Source organism: Sebastes fasciatus, chromosome 4 (assembly GCF_043250625.1).
Source record: "Sebastes fasciatus isolate fSebFas1 chromosome 4, fSebFas1.pri, whole genome shotgun sequence".
Taxonomy (NCBI): Eukaryota; Metazoa; Chordata; class Actinopteri; order Perciformes; family Sebastidae; genus Sebastes; species Sebastes fasciatus.
In genome coordinates, this window is record NC_133798.1 from 22,735,300 (window position 1) to 22,757,756 (window position 22,457).

Consider the following 22,457-nt stretch of genomic DNA (forward strand, 5'->3'; position numbering starts at 1 on the left):
CTTTGATGTCATATGAATGTTGTCTAGAGGATCAACCTCAAACTGTTGCAGACACTACACAGTAAACGCTGAAAGATCCACACGGACATGCAATAGGTCACATCCTATTTAGGAACTACTGAGCAATATTCTGATGAAATTCCTTTCACGCCTTAGTTTGACACACCTACCTACTGCAGGGGGCTGATCATGCAGCACTTGTAAAACTGTACCTTGCACTGAAGACAAGCTCACCTGCTTTGTAGTTTTCCCTCAAGCAAGGAAATGGCTTTTACAAGGCTGTTGAGGAGCCAGATGTTGAGGATCTCCTGCCTTATCCTCACAGGTATGCTCCTTTCTTTTGTCCTTTGGGAAACTGCCTTGAACAGGCCATCAATGCCTGATCTCAGAATACCACAGCAGCTCTCTAATGACCTGCCTGGCTGTTCGGCTATCTTCAGTGGAGATGCAGTGGGCAAGAAAGACAAATTAGAAATGCTTCTGACATCCAAAAAGAGAAAGACTCTTTTATCTGAGGACTTTTACCTTAATGTGACTCAAGACTGTCCTTCTTACATTGAAAGGAGAGGTTTCTTTACAGAGCCTCTCAGTGAAACTTTATTACGAGCTACCTGTCAAAAAATATAACAGCCACCTCACTAATGGTTCAAATAAAACACGAACACACAGCGCAAAGATACAACTATGGAAACTCTGGGAAATAGGAACCGTCACGACAATATTTCAGTAAGAAGCCTCGTTTTGATCCGCTCCATTTGCGTGTTTGTTTTTAATCTAGCCGAATAGAAAAAAATGAGAGAAAGTAGACCTACAAACCTGGTGCATTAAAGCACAATTAGGACCAAGAGAGTAAAAAGCATCCTGTGCTCCTCTCACATCTTACTTTTTCTACCTGTTTGGATTATTCTGTTCAGTATTGTGGAATAAAACAATGGACTAATGTTACACTACAGCAGGCTGAGCAGGGACAACAACTGGTGAGTGAAACATCCACATTTAGTCTTTATTAACTTAAATTATAGTTATGAAGAAATCAGTCAGACTGTTAGATTAATGTGTTGTTTAACTCCCTGTTAACTGTATCTCGGCACCTGCGTGTGTGCACATTTTGACCCTGGCATGAACAAGACGCAGGGCGTGCCTGAGGAATTATCTGTAGCCTCCAGTACCTCCTCATTTCAAAACAGAAACCATAATAAGGTGGCAGTTGGCTGGAGAGTATCACTAGATAACAACCTACTTGCTCTTGGCTATATTGTATGTTATTTCCAGTAAATATCACAAATAAAACGTGTGTTTTCTGATAAAAAAAAAAAAAGTACGAACTTAGGAAGATAACAAGTAGGCCTACTACTAACCCATCTTTGAGGTCGGTTACGTCTTCAGCTCCAGTCTGATCTGGATCTCACAGCTGATATGTTCCTGGTGTGTTTACATGATGTAACAGAAGTGCAGATTTAACGGATTCAGTGGACAGAGAGCGTCAGATGCGCGATGCAGCGCGATAGTCGGACTCTCAAATGCAGTGGTACGCGTACCACAGTTTGAGAACCACTGGTCTAGAGGATCAACCTCAAACTGTTGCAGACACTCTACACAGTTAACGTTGAAAGATCCACACGGACATGCAATAGGTCACATCCTATTTATGAACTACTGAGCAATATTCTGATGAAATTCCTTTTACGCCTTAGTTTGACACACCTACCTACTGCAGGGGGCTGATCATGCGGCACTTGTCAACTTGCACTGAAGACAAGCTCAACAGCTTTGTAGTTACCCGAAGCAAGGAAATGGATTTTACAAGGCGGTTGAAGAGGATGATGTCCTGTCTTATCCTCACAGGTATGCTCCTTTCTTTTGTCCTTTGGATAACTTTGAACAGAACGTCATTGCCTGTTCTCAGAATACCACAGATAACTGCCTTGAACACGCCATCATTGCCTGATCTCAGAATACCACAGCAGCTCTCTAATGACCTGCCTGGCTGCTCGGCTATCTTCAGTGGAGACGTAGAGGGCAAGAAAGACAAATTAGAAATGCTTGAGACATCCAGGAAGAGAAAGTCTCTTTTATCTGAGGACTTCTACCTTAATGTGACTCAAGACTGTCCTTCTTACATTGAAAGGAGAGGTTTCTTTACAGAGCCTCTCAGTGAAGAGGAGAAGGATTTTCCCATTGCCTACTCCATGGTGATCCATGAGAAGATTGAGATGTTCGAGCGACTTCTACGAGCTGTTTACACTCCGCAGAACATCTACTGTGTACATGTGGACCAGAAATCCCCTAAGGAATTTCAGAAGGCCGTGGAGGCAATTACTTCTTGCTTTCCTAATGTGTTTATTGCCAGCAGGTTAGAAAGAGTGATATATACCTCGTGGTCGCGGGTGCAGGCAGACTTGAACTGCATAAAAGACCTCCTGAACTCACCCGTCCAGTGGAGGTACTTGCTAAACACCTGCGGGACAGACTTCCCCATCAAAACCAATGGAGAGATTGTTCAGGCCCTGACGGCCCTAAACGGGAGAAACAGCATGGAGACTGAGGCCACCAATGACTACAAGAAAGGCCGTTGGCAGTATCATTACGATGTGACTAACACAGCTGTCATCAAGACAGATGTGAAGAAAAGTCCCCCACCCATTAGCAGCCCCATGTTCCAAGGAAATGCTTACTTTGTGGTCACGAGAGCCTTTGTGGAACATGTAATGCAGGACAGAGAGGTTCAACAGCTTCTGGAGTGGGAGAGGGACACATACAGCCCTGATGAGCACTTGTGGGCCACTCTACAGAGGATGCCCTCTGTTCCCGGATCAACACCAGCCAACTCCAAGTACGATACATCAGACTTGCTGTCCATCGCTCGTGTGGTGAAGTGGAGCTATTTAACAGGAGATGTGAAAAACGGAGCCCCGTACTATCCCTGCACTGGTATTTACAGAAGAGCAATTTGTGTGTATGGAGCTGGTGACCTCCCGTGGCTCATGAGACAACATCATCTCTTTGCAAATAAGTTTGATCCTCTGGTTGATGATGTTGCTATCAGATGTCTGGAGTCAGTCCTGTATCACAAAGCCTTAGGCCATGACCCACTGCTAACAGATCACACCACGTTGTAAAGCTTGTAATTATATGAAATGTAAACCATATGATGTACTAAAGAAACAGTTTGTACTTATATTATAGAAACTATATTTATTCTTTATTATTTTGTCAAAGATTTTCTACTGAAATGGCTTTAAATTTTCTTATTCTCAAAATATCTTGTAATGGGATTTTTTTTTAAGTCTGTGGTTTTTAATGTTGTTGTCAGTATGTTGTTATGATCTATAATTTATAATATTCTGTGCATTTGTATTTATTGTCAAGATATTAATATGTATCTTGCTATGTCATTTCACTTCCGTAGCAGAATTCGGAAACTATTTAACTTAGAAACTTAAAATTTGGGATGATGGTTGATAGTGTGGTCTCGTTGTGTCTTGCCCAACATTTTTGAGCTTTTGACCAAAAGCTGTATCTCCATTAGTTACAAAAGGGCATTATTTTTCTAAACTAGCAAGTAAAAACAACTATTATTTTCATCATATAATTTAGTAATCTCAGAACAATGTTGCATTACATGTATAAGTGAGTTTTATGTTTGTAATCAGTGCCTGAAATGGGTCGGTTCTCACTGGTACTGAGTACAGGTACTTCTGTTTTTTGCCCACATTAGTACTCTTACCTTTTATAGCTAGCTGCAGTGCAAATTGACTCTGAGGCTGTCGGTAAGTTTTCTGTTTTACTCAATTTATGTTGATTTGACACACTGTAGCCTCCTTCAAGGTGACATTTGATGTGAATGCATCAGTGGAGTTAAATAAATGCAGTCTTGCCCATACATTATGGACTTACCTTTGGTATTCCTTCTCATTATCCAATTTAATCTGTAGGCCAACAGATATCATATTTTCAGTTGGTTTTATTGTAGCATATATGCAATATTATATTTGTTTACAATTTGATTTGTATAAATAGCTACATTTAAAGTTGTATTATTAACTATATACCTTTATGGACAAAATGTGGAAATGTATGTTATATGGAATGAAATGCATACAAAAATACATTTGAAGTGGGATATATTACCAAGATATGCATATAGATATACATATACCCAAGATGCCCAATGATCTTGTCATGAAGCTGCTAAATTAGGGTAATGGCATTTTTTTTTTTTTGTCCAATTCAGGCACTATTTGTAATGCAGATTAATTTAAAAAGTTTGATTATGCCTTACATGCAATCCTTATATCCTGTGTCATCTTTTTTTGTGTAACTGTTTGACCATCAGAAAATTAAACATTAAACAATTTTCCCACACTAATCTTCACATTTAACTTTTGTAACAGTGGTGTAAGAGATGTTAGACTCCAACAATAGCAGGTAACATGTTGCAGGTTTAATACACACCAACTGCATCCATCATTTGTGCCTAAGCAACACCATACTTACAGTTTCTTATGCCTCCATCTAGTGGTAAAGGTGGGTAAAGCAGACATTTCTGAAGTTTCTGTGCCCAAGTGCTCAGGTCAACAGGACACTCTCTCTGTGGTCTGTCAAATGTGATGTTTTGTTATAGTATGAGATGTGGTTACTCTGTTTATTTTTTTTTTTTTTTGGCAAATATAGCGAATGCCACGCATGTGATGCATCCTGTAAGTCCTGCTTTGGCCCACAAGCACTGGATTGTTCTTCTTGTTTTAAAGGTACAAATACTCACTGTCTTTGGTCATGACGGTAAATTGAAAAAAATCCATCTGGCTACTACAAACTCTGCCACTCAGCTGTGTGAGGACTGCTCGCCAAACTGTGAGGCCTGTGTGGACACCAGTGATAACTGCATCAGCTGTTCCAAAGGCAGCTATAAACTTTTTCTCCACCAGGGGAAGTGCTTTTCAAATTTCCCAGAGTAAGCAGTCGGATCATTTTTGTAATGATGGTGTGTTTTTATTTACTGCATTTTCCTGCTTATGCCTTAACAAATCTCCTGACTAATGAACATTTTCAGAGGTTCCTTTGAGACAGCAGAGGGGTCATGTGAAGCCTGCGATAGCTCATGTTTGTCATGTGATGGGATCAAGTCCCAGTGTCTGTCCTGTGCTGATGGCCACTATTTGGAGAGTGGTATGTGTAGACTCACCTGTTCACTGCGGACATACCCTGCAGATGATGGTACCTGCAGACGCTGTTCTCCCCACTGTGACGTTTGCTCTGATGACAGGACCTGTTTCAGTAAGTTACCGGATGATAGTGGATGATATTTTAAAATGAATTGTATGCCCCACTGGTAGCTACTATGAAACCGAAGCTATGGAATGTCAAGGTGAGTGTCTCGATACCAAGATGTGACTTGATATGATTTTTAAGAAGTGCTAAATATGCAGGGTAACATAGATTTCTGACTGTAGCGTGCACTATCTGGCACTGCCCTTTTAAATTGTCATTCAGGTATTATTGTTTATGCACAGGGGCATCTCACCTATGGAAATTTTATTTTAAATAGTCAATGTGTCACCTTTTTATGCCTCTGCACCTGCGGCAGCCGTTTGGGTTGTCTGTCCGTCTGTCTGTACCTACATACGACTGAACGTCCGATTTTGAGGGTCAAAGGTCACTCTGACCTCACAAAACGTGTTTTTGGCCATAACATCAATGCATATACTAATTATAATAATTTCACACAAATAGGATGAAGTGATAACATTTATGACAGACATGGATGGAAACTGCAACTTGACTGGTTGGTGGAGTCATTCAACAATGAGGCAGTCATCATATATATTATTATAATTATGATTATTATTAATAATCATAATCATAATAATAATAATAATAATACATATTATTCATAATATAATTATATTTTATAATATAATGATTTGACACAAAAGTGGTCCTCCAGAGTCCGAGAGTATTCAACAAAGATATTAAGGTATGAATATTAAAGGAGTGCACACTGAGATATTGCTAGCCAGTTTTGTGGAGTGGAAATCCAGCATGACGAGAACATTGTGCTCTAACTGGTTGATCAGAAAAATCACAGGAAACCTTTGCAAAGATTTACAACTGTATGAATGTTTGCTTATGCTTATGTAGAAAGTACTAAATCCACAGCATCTAAAACCAACTCTGCCATGTGTTATTTGTAAGGGCTGTTCTGGCTAATTATAATGCAAACAGTAGCCCATTTATTTAAGTTGATAATCATATCCTCTAAAACAGTGGTTTTCAAACTGTGAAGCTCTCTGTAGTGGTAGGCGGAGGAATCTCTGAAATATTTTTTAAGAAGTAATAAGAAATAGGGCTGACCCGTAAATCGTATTGTCGTCGACTTTTACTTTGAAAAATCTCTAAATGAATCTAGTTACTTTATAAGGGACATGTAATGTTGTATACTTCTGGTGAATATAATCCAATCAATCTTATTTCCATATATGTATGTTGTATATACAGTTCCCTTTGTTAACACCGTATTTTGAAAACCGGACATAGTCATGTGTATACTTCCTCTAACTTCTCCAAGGGCGTCGCTAGCTCTCCCCGTCAGAGATACCGCAATACAATAACGTTTCCTGTCCATGACAGAGTTAGCATGCAGCTTTAGCCGTGATGTCTAACTCTGCTTTTCCTGCAATGTGTGAAACCCAAAGTGTTTCCATACTTTACTGTATATGTAGTGTTTACCACTTTGGATTTAAAATGGGAGGGTGCAGGTCGTATTCACGGAGACCCTGCGGTTTGTTTTGGTTGACGGATACGGAACGGATATTACATCACGCATCGCTCGAAGTGGGCCGGTACGCAGCGGAGAAATCAAGAGATATTTGTCAAACAGTGAAATGATCATGTATAATAATTGAAATCTGTATGAATTGTTGTAAATACAAATATAAATGAAATAAAACTGGCTTCATTACGATGGCTGTACTGAGAATATTTGCAGGTTTCATTTCAACGTACAGTATCATAAAATGATGTAGAAAATTTCCCGAGGTTATGCCAATATCATCTGTACCATGCATGATTAGAACTCTTACAATACTTGGTTCAGGCAAGTCTTACAACTTACAATACTTTGTTTAAACAAGTCTTTTCTTGTCAAATGTTGACTAGAGAAGTGGTTCTCAAACTGTGGTACCACCAGTGGTAAGTGCAGCGTCGGCGTTAGGGGCGGGCCATGGGGGTCCAGGCCCGTCCAAAAAGGTTACCGTGCCCCCTCAGCTGAATTCTCTCCTGACAAAAAACTAAACTGAAATAACAGCTAGGCTATAAGTAAAATTAAGTCATTCAGTTTGGTAATGGAAGGACTTAACACTGCAATGCAAAATATAGCACAAAACAGTGATAGTTTTGCATTTAGGAAACAACTAGGACATGTACTTTGGCTTGATTACATTATTTTCTATTGGAGGGTCCTAACTGGCTGCCAGCAACATGGTGCTGCACAGCGCGGCGTGACGTTTTGTCTGAACTTCTATCGGAAACCTTGTTCCTATTTTTTCCTGTCACTCATATTGAGAGGAACGGCTGATTAGTTTAGATAAAATGAGCCGAGAAAACTGGGTCAGTTGTCCTGGATGTAAATGAAAATATTAACTTGATTACTGACACTTTCAGCACAGGCATTGGCGCTCGCAGTTATATGTAATAAAGTTCACTAGTGAAACTTTATTACGAGCTACCTGTCAAAAAATATAACAGCCACCTCACTAATGGTTCAAATAAAACACGAACACACAGCGCAAAGATACAACTATGGAAACTCTGGGAAATAGGAACCGTCACGACAATATTTCAGTAAGAAGCCTCGTTTTGATCCGCTCCATTTGCGTGTTTGTTTTTAATCTAGCCGAATAGAAAAAAATGAGAGAAAGTAGACCTACAAACCTGGTGCATTAAAGCACAATTAGGACCAAGAGAGTAAAAAGCATCCTGTGCTCCTCTCACATCTTACTTTTTCTACCTGTTTGGATTATTCTGTTCAGTATTGTGGAATAAAACAATGGACTAATGTTACACTACAGCAGGCTGAGCAGGGACAACAACTGGTGAGTGAAACATCCACATTTAGTCTTTATTAACTTAAATTATAGTTATGAAGAAATCAGTCAGACTGTTAGATTAATGTGTTGTTTAACTCCCTGTTAACTGTATCTCGGCACCTGCGTGTGTGCACATTTTGACCCTGGCATGAACAAGACGCAGGGCGTGCCTGAGGAATTATCTGTAGCCTCCAGTACCTCCTCATTTCAAAACAGAAACCATAATAAGGTGGCAGTTGGCTGGAGAGTATCACTAGATAACAACCTACTTGCTCTTGGCTATATTGTATGTTATTTCCAGTAAATATCACAAATAAAACGTGTGTTTTCTGATAAAAAAAAAAAAAGTACGAACTTAGGAAGATAACAAGTAGGCCTACTACTAACCCATCTTTGAGGTCGGTTACGTCTTCAGCTCCAGTCTGATCTGGATCTCACAGCTGATATGTTCCTGGTGTGTTTACATGATGTAACAGAAGTGCAGATTTAACGGATTCAGTGGACAGAGAGCGTCAGATGCGCGATGCAGCGCGATAGTCGGACTCTCAAATGCAGTGGTACGCGTACCACAGTTTGAGAACCACTGGTCTAGAGGATCAACCTCAAACTGTTGCAGACACTCTACACAGTTAACGTTGAAAGATCCACACGGACATGCAATAGGTCACATCCTATTTATGAACTACTGAGCAATATTCTGATGAAATTCCTTTTACGCCTTAGTTTGACACACCTACCTACTGCAGGGGGCTGATCATGCGGCACTTGTCAACTTGCACTGAAGACAAGCTCAACAGCTTTGTAGTTACCCGAAGCAAGGAAATGGATTTTACAAGGCGGTTGAAGAGGATGATGTCCTGTCTTATCCTCACAGGTATGCTCCTTTCTTTTGTCCTTTGGATAACTTTGAACAGAACGTCATTGCCTGTTCTCAGAATACCACAGATAACTGCCTTGAACACGCCATCATTGCCTGATCTCAGAATACCACAGCAGCTCTCTAATGACCTGCCTGGCTGCTCGGCTATCTTCAGTGGAGACGTAGAGGGCAAGAAAGACAAATTAGAAATGCTTGAGACATCCAGGAAGAGAAAGTCTCTTTTATCTGAGGACTTCTACCTTAATGTGACTCAAGACTGTCCTTCTTACATTGAAAGGAGAGGTTTCTTTACAGAGCCTCTCAGTGAAGAGGAGAAGGATTTTCCCATTGCCTACTCCATGGTGATCCATGAGAAGATTGAGATGTTCGAGCGACTTCTACGAGCTGTTTACACTCCGCAGAACATCTACTGTGTACATGTGGACCAGAAATCCCCTAAGGAATTTCAGAAGGCCGTGGAGGCAATTACTTCTTGCTTTCCTAATGTGTTTATTGCCAGCAGGTTAGAAAGAGTGATATATACCTCGTGGTCGCGGGTGCAGGCAGACTTGAACTGCATAAAAGACCTCCTGAACTCACCCGTCCAGTGGAGGTACTTGCTAAACACCTGCGGGACAGACTTCCCCATCAAAACCAATGGAGAGATTGTTCAGGCCCTGACGGCCCTAAACGGGAGAAACAGCATGGAGACTGAGGCCACCAATGACTACAAGAAAGGCCGTTGGCAGTATCATTACGATGTGACTAACACAGCTGTCATCAAGACAGATGTGAAGAAAAGTCCCCCACCCATTAGCAGCCCCATGTTCCAAGGAAATGCTTACTTTGTGGTCACGAGAGCCTTTGTGGAACATGTAATGCAGGACAGAGAGGTTCAGCATCTTGTGAAGTGGGAGTGGGACACACACACCCCTGAGGAGCACTTGTGGGCCACTCTACAGAGGATGCCCTCTGTTCCCGGATCAACACCAGCCCACTCCAAGTACGATACATCAGACTTGCTGGCCATCGCTCGTGTGGTGAAGTGGAGCGAATTAACAGGAGATATGAAAAACGGAGCCCCGTACTATCCCTGCACTGGTACTTACAGAAGAGGGGTTTGTGTGTACGGAGCTGGTGACCTCCCGTGGCTCATGAGACAACATCATCTCTTTGCAAATAAGTTTGATCCTCTGGTTGATGATGTTGCTATCAGATGTCTGGAGTCAGTCCTGCATCACAAAGCCTTAGGCCATGACCCACTGCTAACAGATCACACCACGTTGTAAAGCTAGTAATTATTTGAAATGTAAAATATGATGATTTGAGATTTTGACCAAAAGCTGTATCTCCATTAGTTCCAAAAGGGCATTATTTTTCTAAACTAGCAAGTAAAAACAAATATTTTTTTAATCATATCATCTAGTAATCTCAGAACAATGTTGCATTACATGTATAAGTGAGTTTTATGTTTGTAATCAGTGCCTGAAATGGGTCGGTTCTCACTGGTACTGAGTACAGGTACTTCTGTTTTTTGCCCACATTAGTACTCTTACCTTTTATAGCGAGCTGCAGTGCAAATTGACTCTGAGGCTGTCGGTAAGTTTTCTGTTTTACTAAATTTATGTTGATTTGACACACTGTAGCCTCCTTCAAGGTGACATTTGATGTGAATGCATCAGTGGAGTTAAATAAATGCCCCCAGGTTTTGCCCATATATATATGCAATATTATATTTGTGTACAATTTGATTTGTATAAATAGCTACATTTAAAGTTGTATTATTAACTATATACCTATATGGACAAACTGTGGAAATGTATGTTATACTGTTTGTACTGTTTGTAATGCAGATTAATTTAAAAAGTTTGATTATGCCTTACATGCAATCCTTATATCCTGTGTCAACTTTTTTGTGTAACTGTTTGACCATCAGAAAATTAAACATTAAACAATTTTCCCACACTAATCTTCACATTTAAGTCTTGTAACAGTGGTGTAAGAGATGTTAGACTCCTACAATAGCAGGTAACATGTTGCAGGTTTAATACACACCAACTGCATCCATCATTTGTGCTTAAGCAACACCATTCTTACAGCTTCTTATGCCCCCATCTAGTGGTAAAGGTGGGTAAAGCAGACATTTCTCAAGTTTCTGTGCCCAAGTGCTCAGGTCAACAGGACACTCTCTCTATGGTCTGTCAAATGTGATGTTTTCTTATAGTATGAGACGTGGTTATAGTGGAGCGGCTAACATCCATTTTTCAGTCAAATCGTGCAAATAGTGATACAAGCACCAAATTTGGCATGATGATTCCCGAGGGGTCACTTAGCAAATATAAACGATCGGCCACTTGAAAATCCAAGACGGCGGCCATTTTTCAAGATGGCCGCCAAATTGACCTGCCGTTAATTGTTTTCTAGCATGCTGGATCTTATTTTGATAGTTTTAATAATTTTGAACTGCAATATGGCAGACATTTTTAAGATGGCTGTCAAATTTACTCGCAGAGAATGTTTTTCTTAAAGAAATGCATGTACTTGGTCAACTTGAATGATTGTGATGTAGAATTATATGTTTTCTGGTATGCTATCTAATTTTACAGCTTTAACATCCTCCGATACGTTTTTTTTTTACTTTTGGCTGTCCGGTGAGTCTTTGCTTTGTGGTGTTTGCATGGCTCAATTGGCTTGTAGGTCTACTGTTGTAGATATCAATAGCTGCTGTTGGCATAGGTGTAGGGGCTTAGTGGTAGGGGTAGTACCTTTGTTTCAGAAGTCAGCCACATCCTCCAGGATGGACTACTGGCACTGGTCCTCACTACTTGCCCAACTCTCACCTGTGGCTCCATGAAGTTGCTAGTGCACGGCAATGACCACACCCCGGGACACCATGTTGGTGTGATAGGTAGAATATTATATGAGGAAAGCTGATCAGCTATAAATAACTTCGAGTAATAAGGGCAATTGTGGTGACATAAAAGATTAATTAATTGTGAAATGGGTCATAAAAACATTATTTTGGTTAAAACCTCTCTAAATGTCATAATATGTCCTATCTCCCTGTCCATCTGTGATCTACCTGTTGGGCCTGTTCGGAGATTGATTAGTAGTACCTGCTGAGGCCTGAAGGGGAAGCTCGCGACTGCGGTGCCTCATTCTCATGAGACTGAAAGAGAGGAGGCATCGTGTCAAGAGTCTCAATACAAATATTTCCCTATTCAGGGCACAACATCTTGGAGGCACCGCTGAGATGAATGTGACGAGGGTAAGCTGTTCCAGATAGACGTCCCCGATCATCATTCAACTCATCACATCTACAGCCGAGGTGGAGGAGAGCGTGTGGTGGTTCGACAACTGCGCAGAGAGACTTGCATGCAACCTGAGGTCAACCGCTGGTGCCCGGAGAGCTGCGTCGTCTATTCTGCAAAGGAAAAGTTCCGCTTCACACTGACACTGTCCCACGGCCAGAGACTGAAATGGATTCGTCGGAGCGAGAGGATTTGAAACTCGAAGTTGGTGGTGCACTGTACACATTGACAAGAGATGATTTGATTGAAGTTTGTGATTTTCTACACATTGCTGGGTCAAAATTTGAAATAGTGTCAGGCAAAAGTCGCTCCTCTCTTATCGTACATGTCACAAGGCACATAGAAAGAGAAGAGTTAAGTGAGCTTGAAGATGAGGGTATGGTAGAGCTACTGACTTTAAAAGACAAGATAGATGAGTTGCAACAGGCTGCCCAAAATAGTGCAGTAGAACAGAAAAACTCAGATGCAAAACAGACAGATTCTGTGCAGGAGCAGATTATTCAGCCTCCAGAAGGAGAGCGGTTACAAAAAGAGATAGAGTCACTGCAATTAGCATTAGCTTTGTCACTTCAGGAGAAAGCAAACCTAAACAATAAAAATCAAAAGTCAGCGAGTGAAAACAGTAACAGCGCTAAAGGAGACCATGTACCTGCTCAACAGACCTCCCAACCCCGCCTGTCACTACAGTGGGGCAGAGAATTTAAAATATCAGGCCAGATAGGTGAGCCAGGTCAAAAGGACAAACTTACCTTCTCCAGTCTAGCACACCAGATTGAGCAAGGCATCAATAAGGGATTTCCTGAAATAGAAGTAGTTGATGCAGTGATTAGAGCAATAGCACCAAGTTTACAACTACGCAGTTACCTTGAGGGAAAGAGTAATCTTAACTTACCTACCTTAAGGAGGATTCTTAGGTCCCATTACCAAGAAAAAGGTGCAACAGAACTGTACAAACAGTTAACCTCAGAGGTTCAGAGTAGCAAGGAAACCCCACAAAATTTCCTTATCCGAGCCCTAGATTTGAGACAGAAAATCCTGTTTGCATCGCAAGAAGCAGAATCTGGTTTAAGATATGATCCTGTCCTCGTACAGAGCATGTTTCTTCATACCGTTCTGACAGGCCTGCAAAATGATAGCATTAGAAGTGACCTCCAGCCTTACCTGCAACAAACAACGACAAGTGATGAGCTGCTTCTTGAAAAACTTAACATTGCTTGTGCAAATGAAGCAGAACGACAAAATAAAAAGAAACTACTAAGCCAGCAGCGACCAACAACTGTGCACTCAGTTCAGTCTGACCCACCTGTGGATAAAGGGAGGAAAAATCCAAGCTCAGAACAAACCAGCAAAACCCAGCCTGATGTACTGAATGAATTGAAAGAATTGCGCTCTGACATGGCATTACTGAAAAATATTGGTGCTGAAGTTGCACAAATCAGAGAGTCAATTCGACAGCATAGTCCAGCACAGACACAGCATGTGGCTGCACAGGAATACCTTCCCCCTCCTCAGTTCCAGTATCCACCACAAAGCGTCTGGCCTCCCCCAGGACCAGGACGAAGAGGAGAAACAGCACAATATCAACAGAGGTTTGCACCACAGCCACATTATCGTGCTCCAAATCGTGCACGCCTGAGAAAATGCATTGGCTGCCAGCAGAGTGAAAGTGAATATTGCACTCATTGCTACAGATGCGGCAGTGATGAACACTTCCTCGCAGGTTGCAAAGTGAGAGGAACCAGACAAGACAAAGATGGGCCTTTAAACGAAAGAGGGTTACCCCCACGGGACTAGGAGTAACCAGCAACAGTATAACGTCCCAACAGCACTGTTCCCACTGTGGTCTCTCTGGGAAAGACAAAAGCTTAAGAAAGTGTGCATCATGTAAAAAAGACATTTACTGTTCAAAAGCCTGTCAAGTTGAACACTGGCCAAAACATAAGAAACGATGCAACAGGCCCACTAACTCACCAGTAAATCAGTGCTCTCACACAAAGACAAATGCCACCAAAACAAAGAAAGAGGACAGTCATTCCCGCCTTGTTGCTCTTGTAGGGAAACGATGTATAGTTGACTGCTATATACAAGGCCGTAAAACTAGAGCATTGTGGGATACAGGTTCTCAAGTCTGCATTGTTGATGAGAAGTGGAAACGGAGACATTTGCCACATGAAAAGTTAAAGGATATCTCTGAGTTACTGGATGCACCTGATGATTTGAAAATAACAGCCGCAAACGGACAGAGCATGCCTTATAAAGGTTTCATTGAAGTCACTTTTGGATTAGCTGCTGATGGAGCTGACCCTCAAGAGCTTATTGTCCCCATGCTGGTTATGAGAGGTGGAAGACTTCCACAGCCCATCTTAGGCTTTAATGTCATTGAGCAAATGATAAAAGCCAGCACCACAGAACAACTGGATACAACAAGAAGAGAGCAACTTAATGAGACATTAACAACTGCTTTCCCCAGTCTTGAGAGCGACAATGTCACTGCCTTCATTGATCTTGTGACTACTGAACATTCATGTGACTATGTTGTGAAAACGGCAAAAGAGAAAGTTATCGTGCCCAAACACACCTCTGTTCAGATTGACTGTAAGGTGCAGACACGGCCACTAAAAAAAGACACCACACTTCTCTTTGAACCTGACATAAATCCTCAGTGGACTGAAGGCCTTGAGTTTTGTGAGACATTGGTAAAGCTAAGAAGTGGTGTTTCAACTTACATTGTTCTTGATGTGCAAAATCCAACTGACCATGATATTGAACTGTCAGGAAAAACTGTTATTGGTACATTACAGCATGTCCAGGCTGTGTATCCAGCGACTGTTTTAGAGAAACCCGATCATTGCCCTCAAGTGTCAGTCAGTCAAGTAAATGCACAAAGTGAGCAAGCTAATGACATTTCGTGGGATCCACCGATTAACCTAAGCCATCTGAATGAACCTGAAAAAGAAGTTGTACAGGACATGCTGCGTGAAGAATGCTCCTCTTTTTCCAAGTCAGACAATGACATCGGATGTGTTGAAAAGTTAAAGTTGAGCATATCATTGAAAGACATGGATCCTGTTGCACGCACTTACCTGTCAGTGCCAAAGCCGCTCTACAAAGAAATGAAAGACTATCTGCACAATCTTATTGCTCAGGGATGGGTAAAGAAATCCAACTCACCTTATGCATCGCCTGTTGTCTGTGTAAGAAAAAAAGATGGAAGCCTGCGTCTTTGCATAGATTACAGGGAACTGAACAAAAAGACTCACCCTGACAGACAACCGATCCCTCGAGTGCAGGACATCCTTGACAGTCTTGGTGGCAACTCATGGTTTTCGTTGCTCGACCAAGGAAAAGCCTACCATCAAGGGTTTATGGATGAAAACAGCAGACCTTTAACTGCATTTGTGACTCCATGGGGCCTTTATGAATGGATAAGGATTCCATTTGGGCTAATGAACGCACCTGCAGCCTTTCAACGCTGCATGGAGGAGTGTCTGGAAGAAGTGAGAGATAATATCTGCGTCCCCTACCTGGATGATACTCTTGTTTACAGCCAGTCATTTGATGATCATGTTAACCATGTCAGAAAAGTACTCCAGCTGCTGAGAAAATACGGCATCAAGCTAAAACCCAGCAAATGTGAATTGTTTAAACATGAAGTCCGTTATCTGGGAAGAATTGTTTCAGACGAAGGAAGCAAAGTTGATCCAGCAGACACCATCGCTGTGAGAGCTTTGAAAGACAAAAGACCAAGCAATGTTGGAGAGCTAAGATCTGTCATGGGCTTATTAAGCTATTACAGGCAATACATAAAAGACTTTTCCCGTATCGCAGGACCACTTTACAACCTGTTGAAAGGGACAACAAAAGACAACAATGTGCCACAAAAGAAAACAAACTCGAGACAAGTTAAAGGGGAAAACAAAGGAGTGCCGTCACACACACCAATTGTGTGGAATGAAGGACATCAACGCATATTGGAGCGGCTAATAGACTGCTTGGTAGAGCCACCAGTTCTCGGGTTCCCAGACTTTTCAAAGCCATTTGTCCTCCACACAGATGCCTCAAATCAAGGCCTTGGTGCAGTCCTCTACCAAGAACAGGATAATAAACTCCGTGTCATAGCCTATGGTTCGCGAACTCTGACTGCTGCTGAAAGAAATTATCATCTCCACTCAGGAAAATTGGAATTTCTCGCATTAAAGTGGGCAGTCACAGAAAAATTCAGAGATTACTTGTATTATGCTCCAACTTTCACAGTGTTTACTGATAACAATCCCCTTACATATGTCCTGTCCAGTGCCAAGCTGAACGCAACAGGATGCAGATGGGTGGCAGAGCTTGCAGACTTCCATTTCACTATTCGATATCGCCCAGGTAAAGAAAATGTGGATGCAGATAGCCTGTCAAGAATGCCTTTAAATATTGACATGATGATGGAACAATGTACTGAAGAGTTGACATCAGACTGTGTAGCAGCGACAACCCAAGCCGTCGAGACTCAAGACTCCAGCTCATCATGGGTCTGTCCAGCAGTTAACTCTCTCCAATGTACAGAAAGTGAAGAGACACACAAACCATTCTCAGCCGATGAGATAAGACAAGCACAACAAGATGACAAAAATATAGGTCCTATAATGCAGTGTGTATTGAGCGACAACAAACCATCAGTACATGAACTAAGAAACTTCAGTATGCAAAGCAAGTGTTTACTGCGCAGCTGGGAGAGACTTCATTTTGATGAAGATGGAATTCTTCGCAGGAAGTCAACAAACAAAACACAGCTTGTATTACCTGAGAAGTATAAAGCCACTGTTCTGAAAGAGTTACATGATGAAATGGGCCATCAAGGCATCGATCGAACAACATCACTGATCAGAGATAGATTCTTCTGGCCTTACATGCAGAAAGAAATTGAACATTATGTTGCCAGGACATGTAGTTGTCTGAAACAAAAGACACCAAGCAAAGAAACACGAGCACCCATGACCAGTATTGTAACCACACAGCCATTTGAACTGGTGTCGATCGATTTCCTCCACTTGGACAAATGTAAGGGTGGCTACGAGTACATATTGGTAATTGTTGATCACTTCACTCGTTTTGCACAGGCTTACCCCACCACATCCAAGTCTGCAAAAACAGTTGCTGACCGAATATTCAACGACTATGCTCTAAAGTTTGGACTGCCGAAGCGGATACACCATGATCAAGGTGGCGAGTTTGAGAACCAGCTCTTTTCCCAGCTGAAAAAGAACTGTGGTGTTCTAGGATCGCGAACTACACCTTATCACCCGCAAGGAAATGGACAAGTTGAACGCTTTAACAGAACATTACTACAAATGCTCAAAACACTGACTGAAAAACAGAAGACAAACTGGAAAGATACTCTGAACAAGTTAATCTATGCATATAACTGCACAAGATGTGATGTCACAGGTTTCTCCCCTTTTTACCTCCTTTTCGGAAGGTCCCCAAGGTTACCTATCGACCTACTGTTTGGACTCACTTCTGAGACAGGAAAGGTAGACCATCGAACATACATGGAGAAATGGAAGCGAGAAATGCAGGAAGCATATGACATCGTCAGAGAAAATGCAAAGAAGTCAACAGAGAGAAGTAAAAGACATTATGATGGAAAAGTGAGAAGCTCAGTGCTGCACCCCGGTGATCGTGTCCTTGTAAGGAATCTGACACCTAGAGGAGGCACTGGAAAGCTTCGCAATCATTGGGAAGAGAACATTCATGTTGTGGTACGCCAGGTTGGAGAAGACATCCCAGTCTATGAAGTGAAGCCTGAGCAGGGAAGAGGAAGATCAAGAACCCTGCATCGCAACCTGTTGCTACAATGTGATCACTTGCCCTTGGAAATCCAGCCAAAAGCAGCATCCAAGCAAAACAAAAGGATAACAAAGACAACCACAGGAAACACAGAACAGGACGAAGAAAATGATGAAGATGAATGTCTAATCTACTACAGACCAGCAACAGAGTCTCAGATACCTATGGTAGAAAGAACCATTGAGCATGCAGACATACAAAATGACCAAGAGCAATCAGTGTTAAGTGACGACGGACAAGTGTTTGAACAAGGTCACATAATAGACACAGATGAGTTTGAGGTACAGCAGGAAGATGTACTGCCAGAACACGATGATCAGAGTGAAGATGAACAACCAGATGAAGGAGCACAGGATGAGATTCAGGAACTCCTGCATCCAGATTCAGATGGAGATGTCATAGAACAGAGACATGACCTGTTAAGGAGAGAAAGACGAGCTCCTAAGATCTTCACCTATGACCAATTAGGAACCCCTACATGTTACAGTGCAACCCATGCAAATGACATGCATTACCAGTATCAGCCGATAGTATACAGGGCAGTTCAGCCAGTACCAATGTGGACAAGCCCACATCAGGTTTACCAACCTTTATTTATGCAGAGATATTAGGCATAAGAAAGATTTAAGCTGTTGAGTACAGTAAGAGATTGTTTAACAGAAAAGCTCTCTAGATTTAGTTGGGTCATGTATACAGTACATCCAGTACTTTGTTATAAGTAAAGTTGTCACGGTAGTAATCTCCCTTTAAGATGTAGTTAAGAAAACAGGAACATAGGTTGAGAACCATAACTCCACAACAGTAATGATGTCGGGACGACATCTAATTTTGCAGGGGAGTGTGTGATAGGTAGAATATTATATGAGGAAAGCTGATCAGCTATAAATAACTTCGAGTAATAAGGGCAATTGTGGTGACATAAAAGATTAATTAATTGTGAAATGGGTCATAAAAACATTATTTTGGTTAAAACCTCTCTAAATGTCATAATATGTCCTATCTCCCTGTCCATCTGTGATCTACCTGTTGGGCTTGTTCGGAGATTGATTAGTAGTACCTGCTGAGGCCTGAGGTGCCTCATTCTCATGAGACTGAAAGAGAGGAGGCATCGTGTCAAGAGTCTCAATACAAATATTTCCCTATTCAGGGCACAACATCGGCTCACGGGCTGAACTAGGTGAGGGTAGCACACAGAGAGTATCTCTGTGATGGAGTATGTCTAGCTCTAAATGTCAAAGTGCATAGAGTCAACGAACCAGCCATCTTTATCCATGAGGTTCCAACCCAACTGCCAGAATTGGAAAAACAGCAAAGAACTGTAAAGGAGTGATTGTCGGGCACTACCAGGGCACACTGGTGACAATCGCTGCTGTGTAACTCAGAATGGGGTTTAACGTCAGCTAAGTAGGATTCAGCATTATACTTAGTGTCCAAAATGCTGCTTACTACCAACCCCTGATCAGTTTAAGGCAGCAAAACCTGAATCGACAGGATGTGCAAGCGCGGGAGAGCCGAGCCAAGGATAATGGGGTTTCAGTTATCCAGATAGTGTACAGATTGCGTAAAATAATGCATGAACCTAGCTGTATCCCATGCAAGCAAGTGCCCGTTCAGTGATGGAAAGCTCCTTCCCAATCTGAGTGCTGGAGATGTCAGCCTGCTTGCTTGGCTGCTCTGTACAAACGAGAACGAGCCTATCTGAATGCCCAACAGCTGCAGAAGAAAGAAGAGCTGTCCCAGAAGAAGGAAGCAAATATGGAGAAGCAGTCCACCTGGCAAAGGCTGCTCAGATGATACGTCGTGACATGTTTCAGCATAAATCAGAATTCAACAGCACGTCTCATGATGGGTACCTTGAAGATACCGTCCCACCATCACTGCTTCAGTTTGTATGTATGATTGAACATGGGGCTGATATCAAGTCACAACTCCAAAATGGCACATCAAAATCTGACCTTGCAACTGTTACAGTAGAGCTGTTTTGCCAAATACAGGGAAGGATCGCAGGTCCACAGGCAATCCAAGGACAGGAAGACACCTTTTGCTATGTATGTTGGCCTGTCTGTGTTTTCCAAGACCAGAAAGAGGCAACTGATAGATATGTTGGTGTGGAAACCTCATGGATAAAGATGGCTGGTTCGTTGACTCTATGCACTTTGAAATTTGGAGCTAGAAATACTCCATCACACAGAGACTCTCTGTGTTTTACCCTCACCTAGTTCAGCCCGTGAGCCAACATGGTGTCCGAGGTGTGGTCATTGCCGTGCACTGGCAACTTCATGGAGCCATAGATGAGAGTTGGGCAAGTAGTGTGAACCAGTGCGAGTAGTCCATCCTGGAGGATGTGGCTGACTTCTGAAACAAAGGTGCTACCTCTACCACTAAGCCCCTACACCTATGGCAACAGCAGCTATTGATATCTACAACAGTAGGCCTACAAGCCAATTGAGCCTTGCAAACACCACAAAGCAAAGACTCACCGGACAGCCAAAAGTTAAAAAAAAAAAATGTATTGGAGGATGTTAAAGCTGTAAAAATTGTTAGATTAGATATCATACCAGAAAACATATAATTCTACATCACAATCATTCAAGTTCATCAAAATCATGCATTTTTTTAAGAAAAACATTCTCCGCGACTAAATTTATATTGAAGTTAAAAATTATTTAACTATCAAAATAAGATCCAGCATGCTAGAAATCACATACTTTGACACCAAGATCACTCAAATTGACCAAGTAGATGAATTTCTATGAGAGAAACCATTAACGGCAGGTCAATTTGGCGGCCATCTTGAAAAATGGCCGCCGTCTTGGATTTTCAAGTGGCCGATCGTTTATATTTGCTAAGTGACCCCTCGGGAATCATCATGCCAAATTTGGTGCTTGTATCACTATTTGCACGATTTTTCCACTATCCGCTCCACTATTACTCTGTTTATTGTTTTTATTTTAGGCAAATATAGCGAATGCCACGCATGTGATGCATCCTGTAAGACCTGCTTTGGCCCACAAGCACTGGATTGCTCTTCTTGTTTTAAATGTACAAATACTATCTTTGGTCATGACAATAAATTGAAACATTATCCCAGGTCTTCTTGTAAATTGTGTGTGTGTGTGCATTTGTGTGTCACAGGATATTTCTTGGTCAGGACAGTTATTGTGTAGTACAGTGTCCATCTGGCTCCTACACTGTAAACAATTGCTGTTAATTTACAGCAGGATTTCAACAGTATTAACCTGTTATTGCTAAAAACAGTGCTTTACTGTTAATACAAAAGAAACTATGTTATATTACGCTCATAGGCTGTTTTTAACTGAACTATAATGCATTCTTAAAAAACAGCACTTTACTGCTGATCGACTGTCTAAAGTATCATCAGTAACAGTTTCATGCAGTATTTGTTTAATTCTGGGACCTGATCTGCTCATGTGAGGCTTGTACATTGTACATGATTGTAAAATCAGTGAATTAGCTTTATTGTTCTTCACTCACATGTTGTTATGGTTTGCATTCTGTGCTTGTAGCCAGGTAGAGACATACATTTTGGGAAAAGTGTCAACAAGTCTATTATAGCCTTTTTCCTAACAAGTGCCTTTAATTGTATTTAGTGTGACAATTGCTGTGTCTGTAACCTAAAGTCTATTCATCTAGGCAAAAAATAATGTTTATTAAAATGTATGTAAAAAATACAACCTAAATAGTGCATTAAAACAAATCAGTAAGATAATGTAAAGAAAGGTGAAAAACAGATATATAATGTATCTCTAAACAGTAAATTAACTGTAAAATACTGTGAAATTAATAAAGTTCAAACTGTATTTTTCATTAACAGTACAAAGCTGTAAATTTCAGCGACAGTATAAAAATGTTAATTTTACAGTAACATAAAGGCAACCTTGCTGCCAGTTCTTTACTGTTATTTTACTGGGGAATTCTTAACAGTGTACGCAAACTCTGCCACTCAGCTGTGTGAGGACTGCTTGCCAAACTGTGAGGCCTGCGTGGACACCAGTGATAACTGCCTCAGCTGTTCCAAAGGCAGCTATAAACTTTTTCTCCACCAGGGGAGGTGCTTTTCAAATTTCCCAGAGTAAGCAGTCGGATCATTTTTGTAATGATGGTGTGTTTTTATTTACTGCATTTTGCCTTAACAAATCTCCTGACTAATTTCAGAGGTTCCTTTGAGACAGCAGAGGGGTCATGTGAAGTCTGCGATAGCTCATGTTTGTCATGTGATGGGATCAAGTCCCAGTGTCTGTCCTGTGCTGATGGCCACTATTTGGAGAGTGGTAGGTGTAGACTCACCTGTTCACTGCGGACATACCCTGCAGACGATGGTACCTGCAGACGCTGTTCTCCCCA

General features: G+C 41.5%; 2 protein-coding genes across 3 annotated transcripts; both read left to right on the forward strand.

The window, feature by feature from the left end:
- Positions 1-8: 8 nt before the first annotated feature.
- LOC141766247 (beta-1,3-galactosyl-O-glycosyl-glycoprotein beta-1,6-N-acetylglucosaminyltransferase 3-like) lies at positions 9-3,929 on the forward strand. Of its 2 annotated transcripts, XM_074632921.1 has the most exons (2): positions 9-568; positions 2,134-3,492. In XM_074632921.1, the coding sequence occupies exons 1-2, from the start codon at positions 265-267 to the stop codon at positions 3,117-3,119; spliced, it is 1,290 nt and encodes a 429-aa protein (XP_074489022.1). In that variant the 5' UTR covers positions 9-264; the 3' UTR covers positions 3,120-3,492. The 2 variants fall into 2 exon arrangements, with proteins under 2 accessions (XP_074489022.1, XP_074489021.1); XM_074632920.1 differs by lacking the exon at positions 9-568 and having other exon boundaries at positions 1,940-3,929.
- Positions 3,930-9,040: 5,111 nt separating this feature from the next.
- Positions 9,041-10,842, forward strand: LOC141766249 (beta-1,3-galactosyl-O-glycosyl-glycoprotein beta-1,6-N-acetylglucosaminyltransferase 3-like). The gene has a single exon (XM_074632922.1). The coding sequence runs from the start codon at positions 9,156-9,158 to the stop codon at positions 10,233-10,235; it is 1,080 nt and encodes a 359-aa protein (XP_074489023.1). The 5' UTR covers positions 9,041-9,155; the 3' UTR covers positions 10,236-10,842.
- The last annotated feature ends 11,615 nt before the right edge of the window (positions 10,843-22,457 follow it).

Excerpts from the sequence above, each read along its gene's own strand:
- LOC141766249 (XM_074632922.1), top strand. The coding sequence starts at position 9,156 with ATGCTTGAGACATCCAGGAAGAGAAAGTCTCTTTTATCTGAGGACTTC.
- LOC141766247 (XM_074632921.1), top strand. The coding sequence starts at position 265 with ATGGCTTTTACAAGGCTGTTGAGGAGCCAGATGTTGAGGATCTCCTGC. Across the intron at positions 569-2,133 it reads TTCTTACATTGAAAGGAGAG|GTTTCTTTACAGAGCCTCTC; the intron begins GTTTCTTTACAG and ends TTGAAAGGAGAG.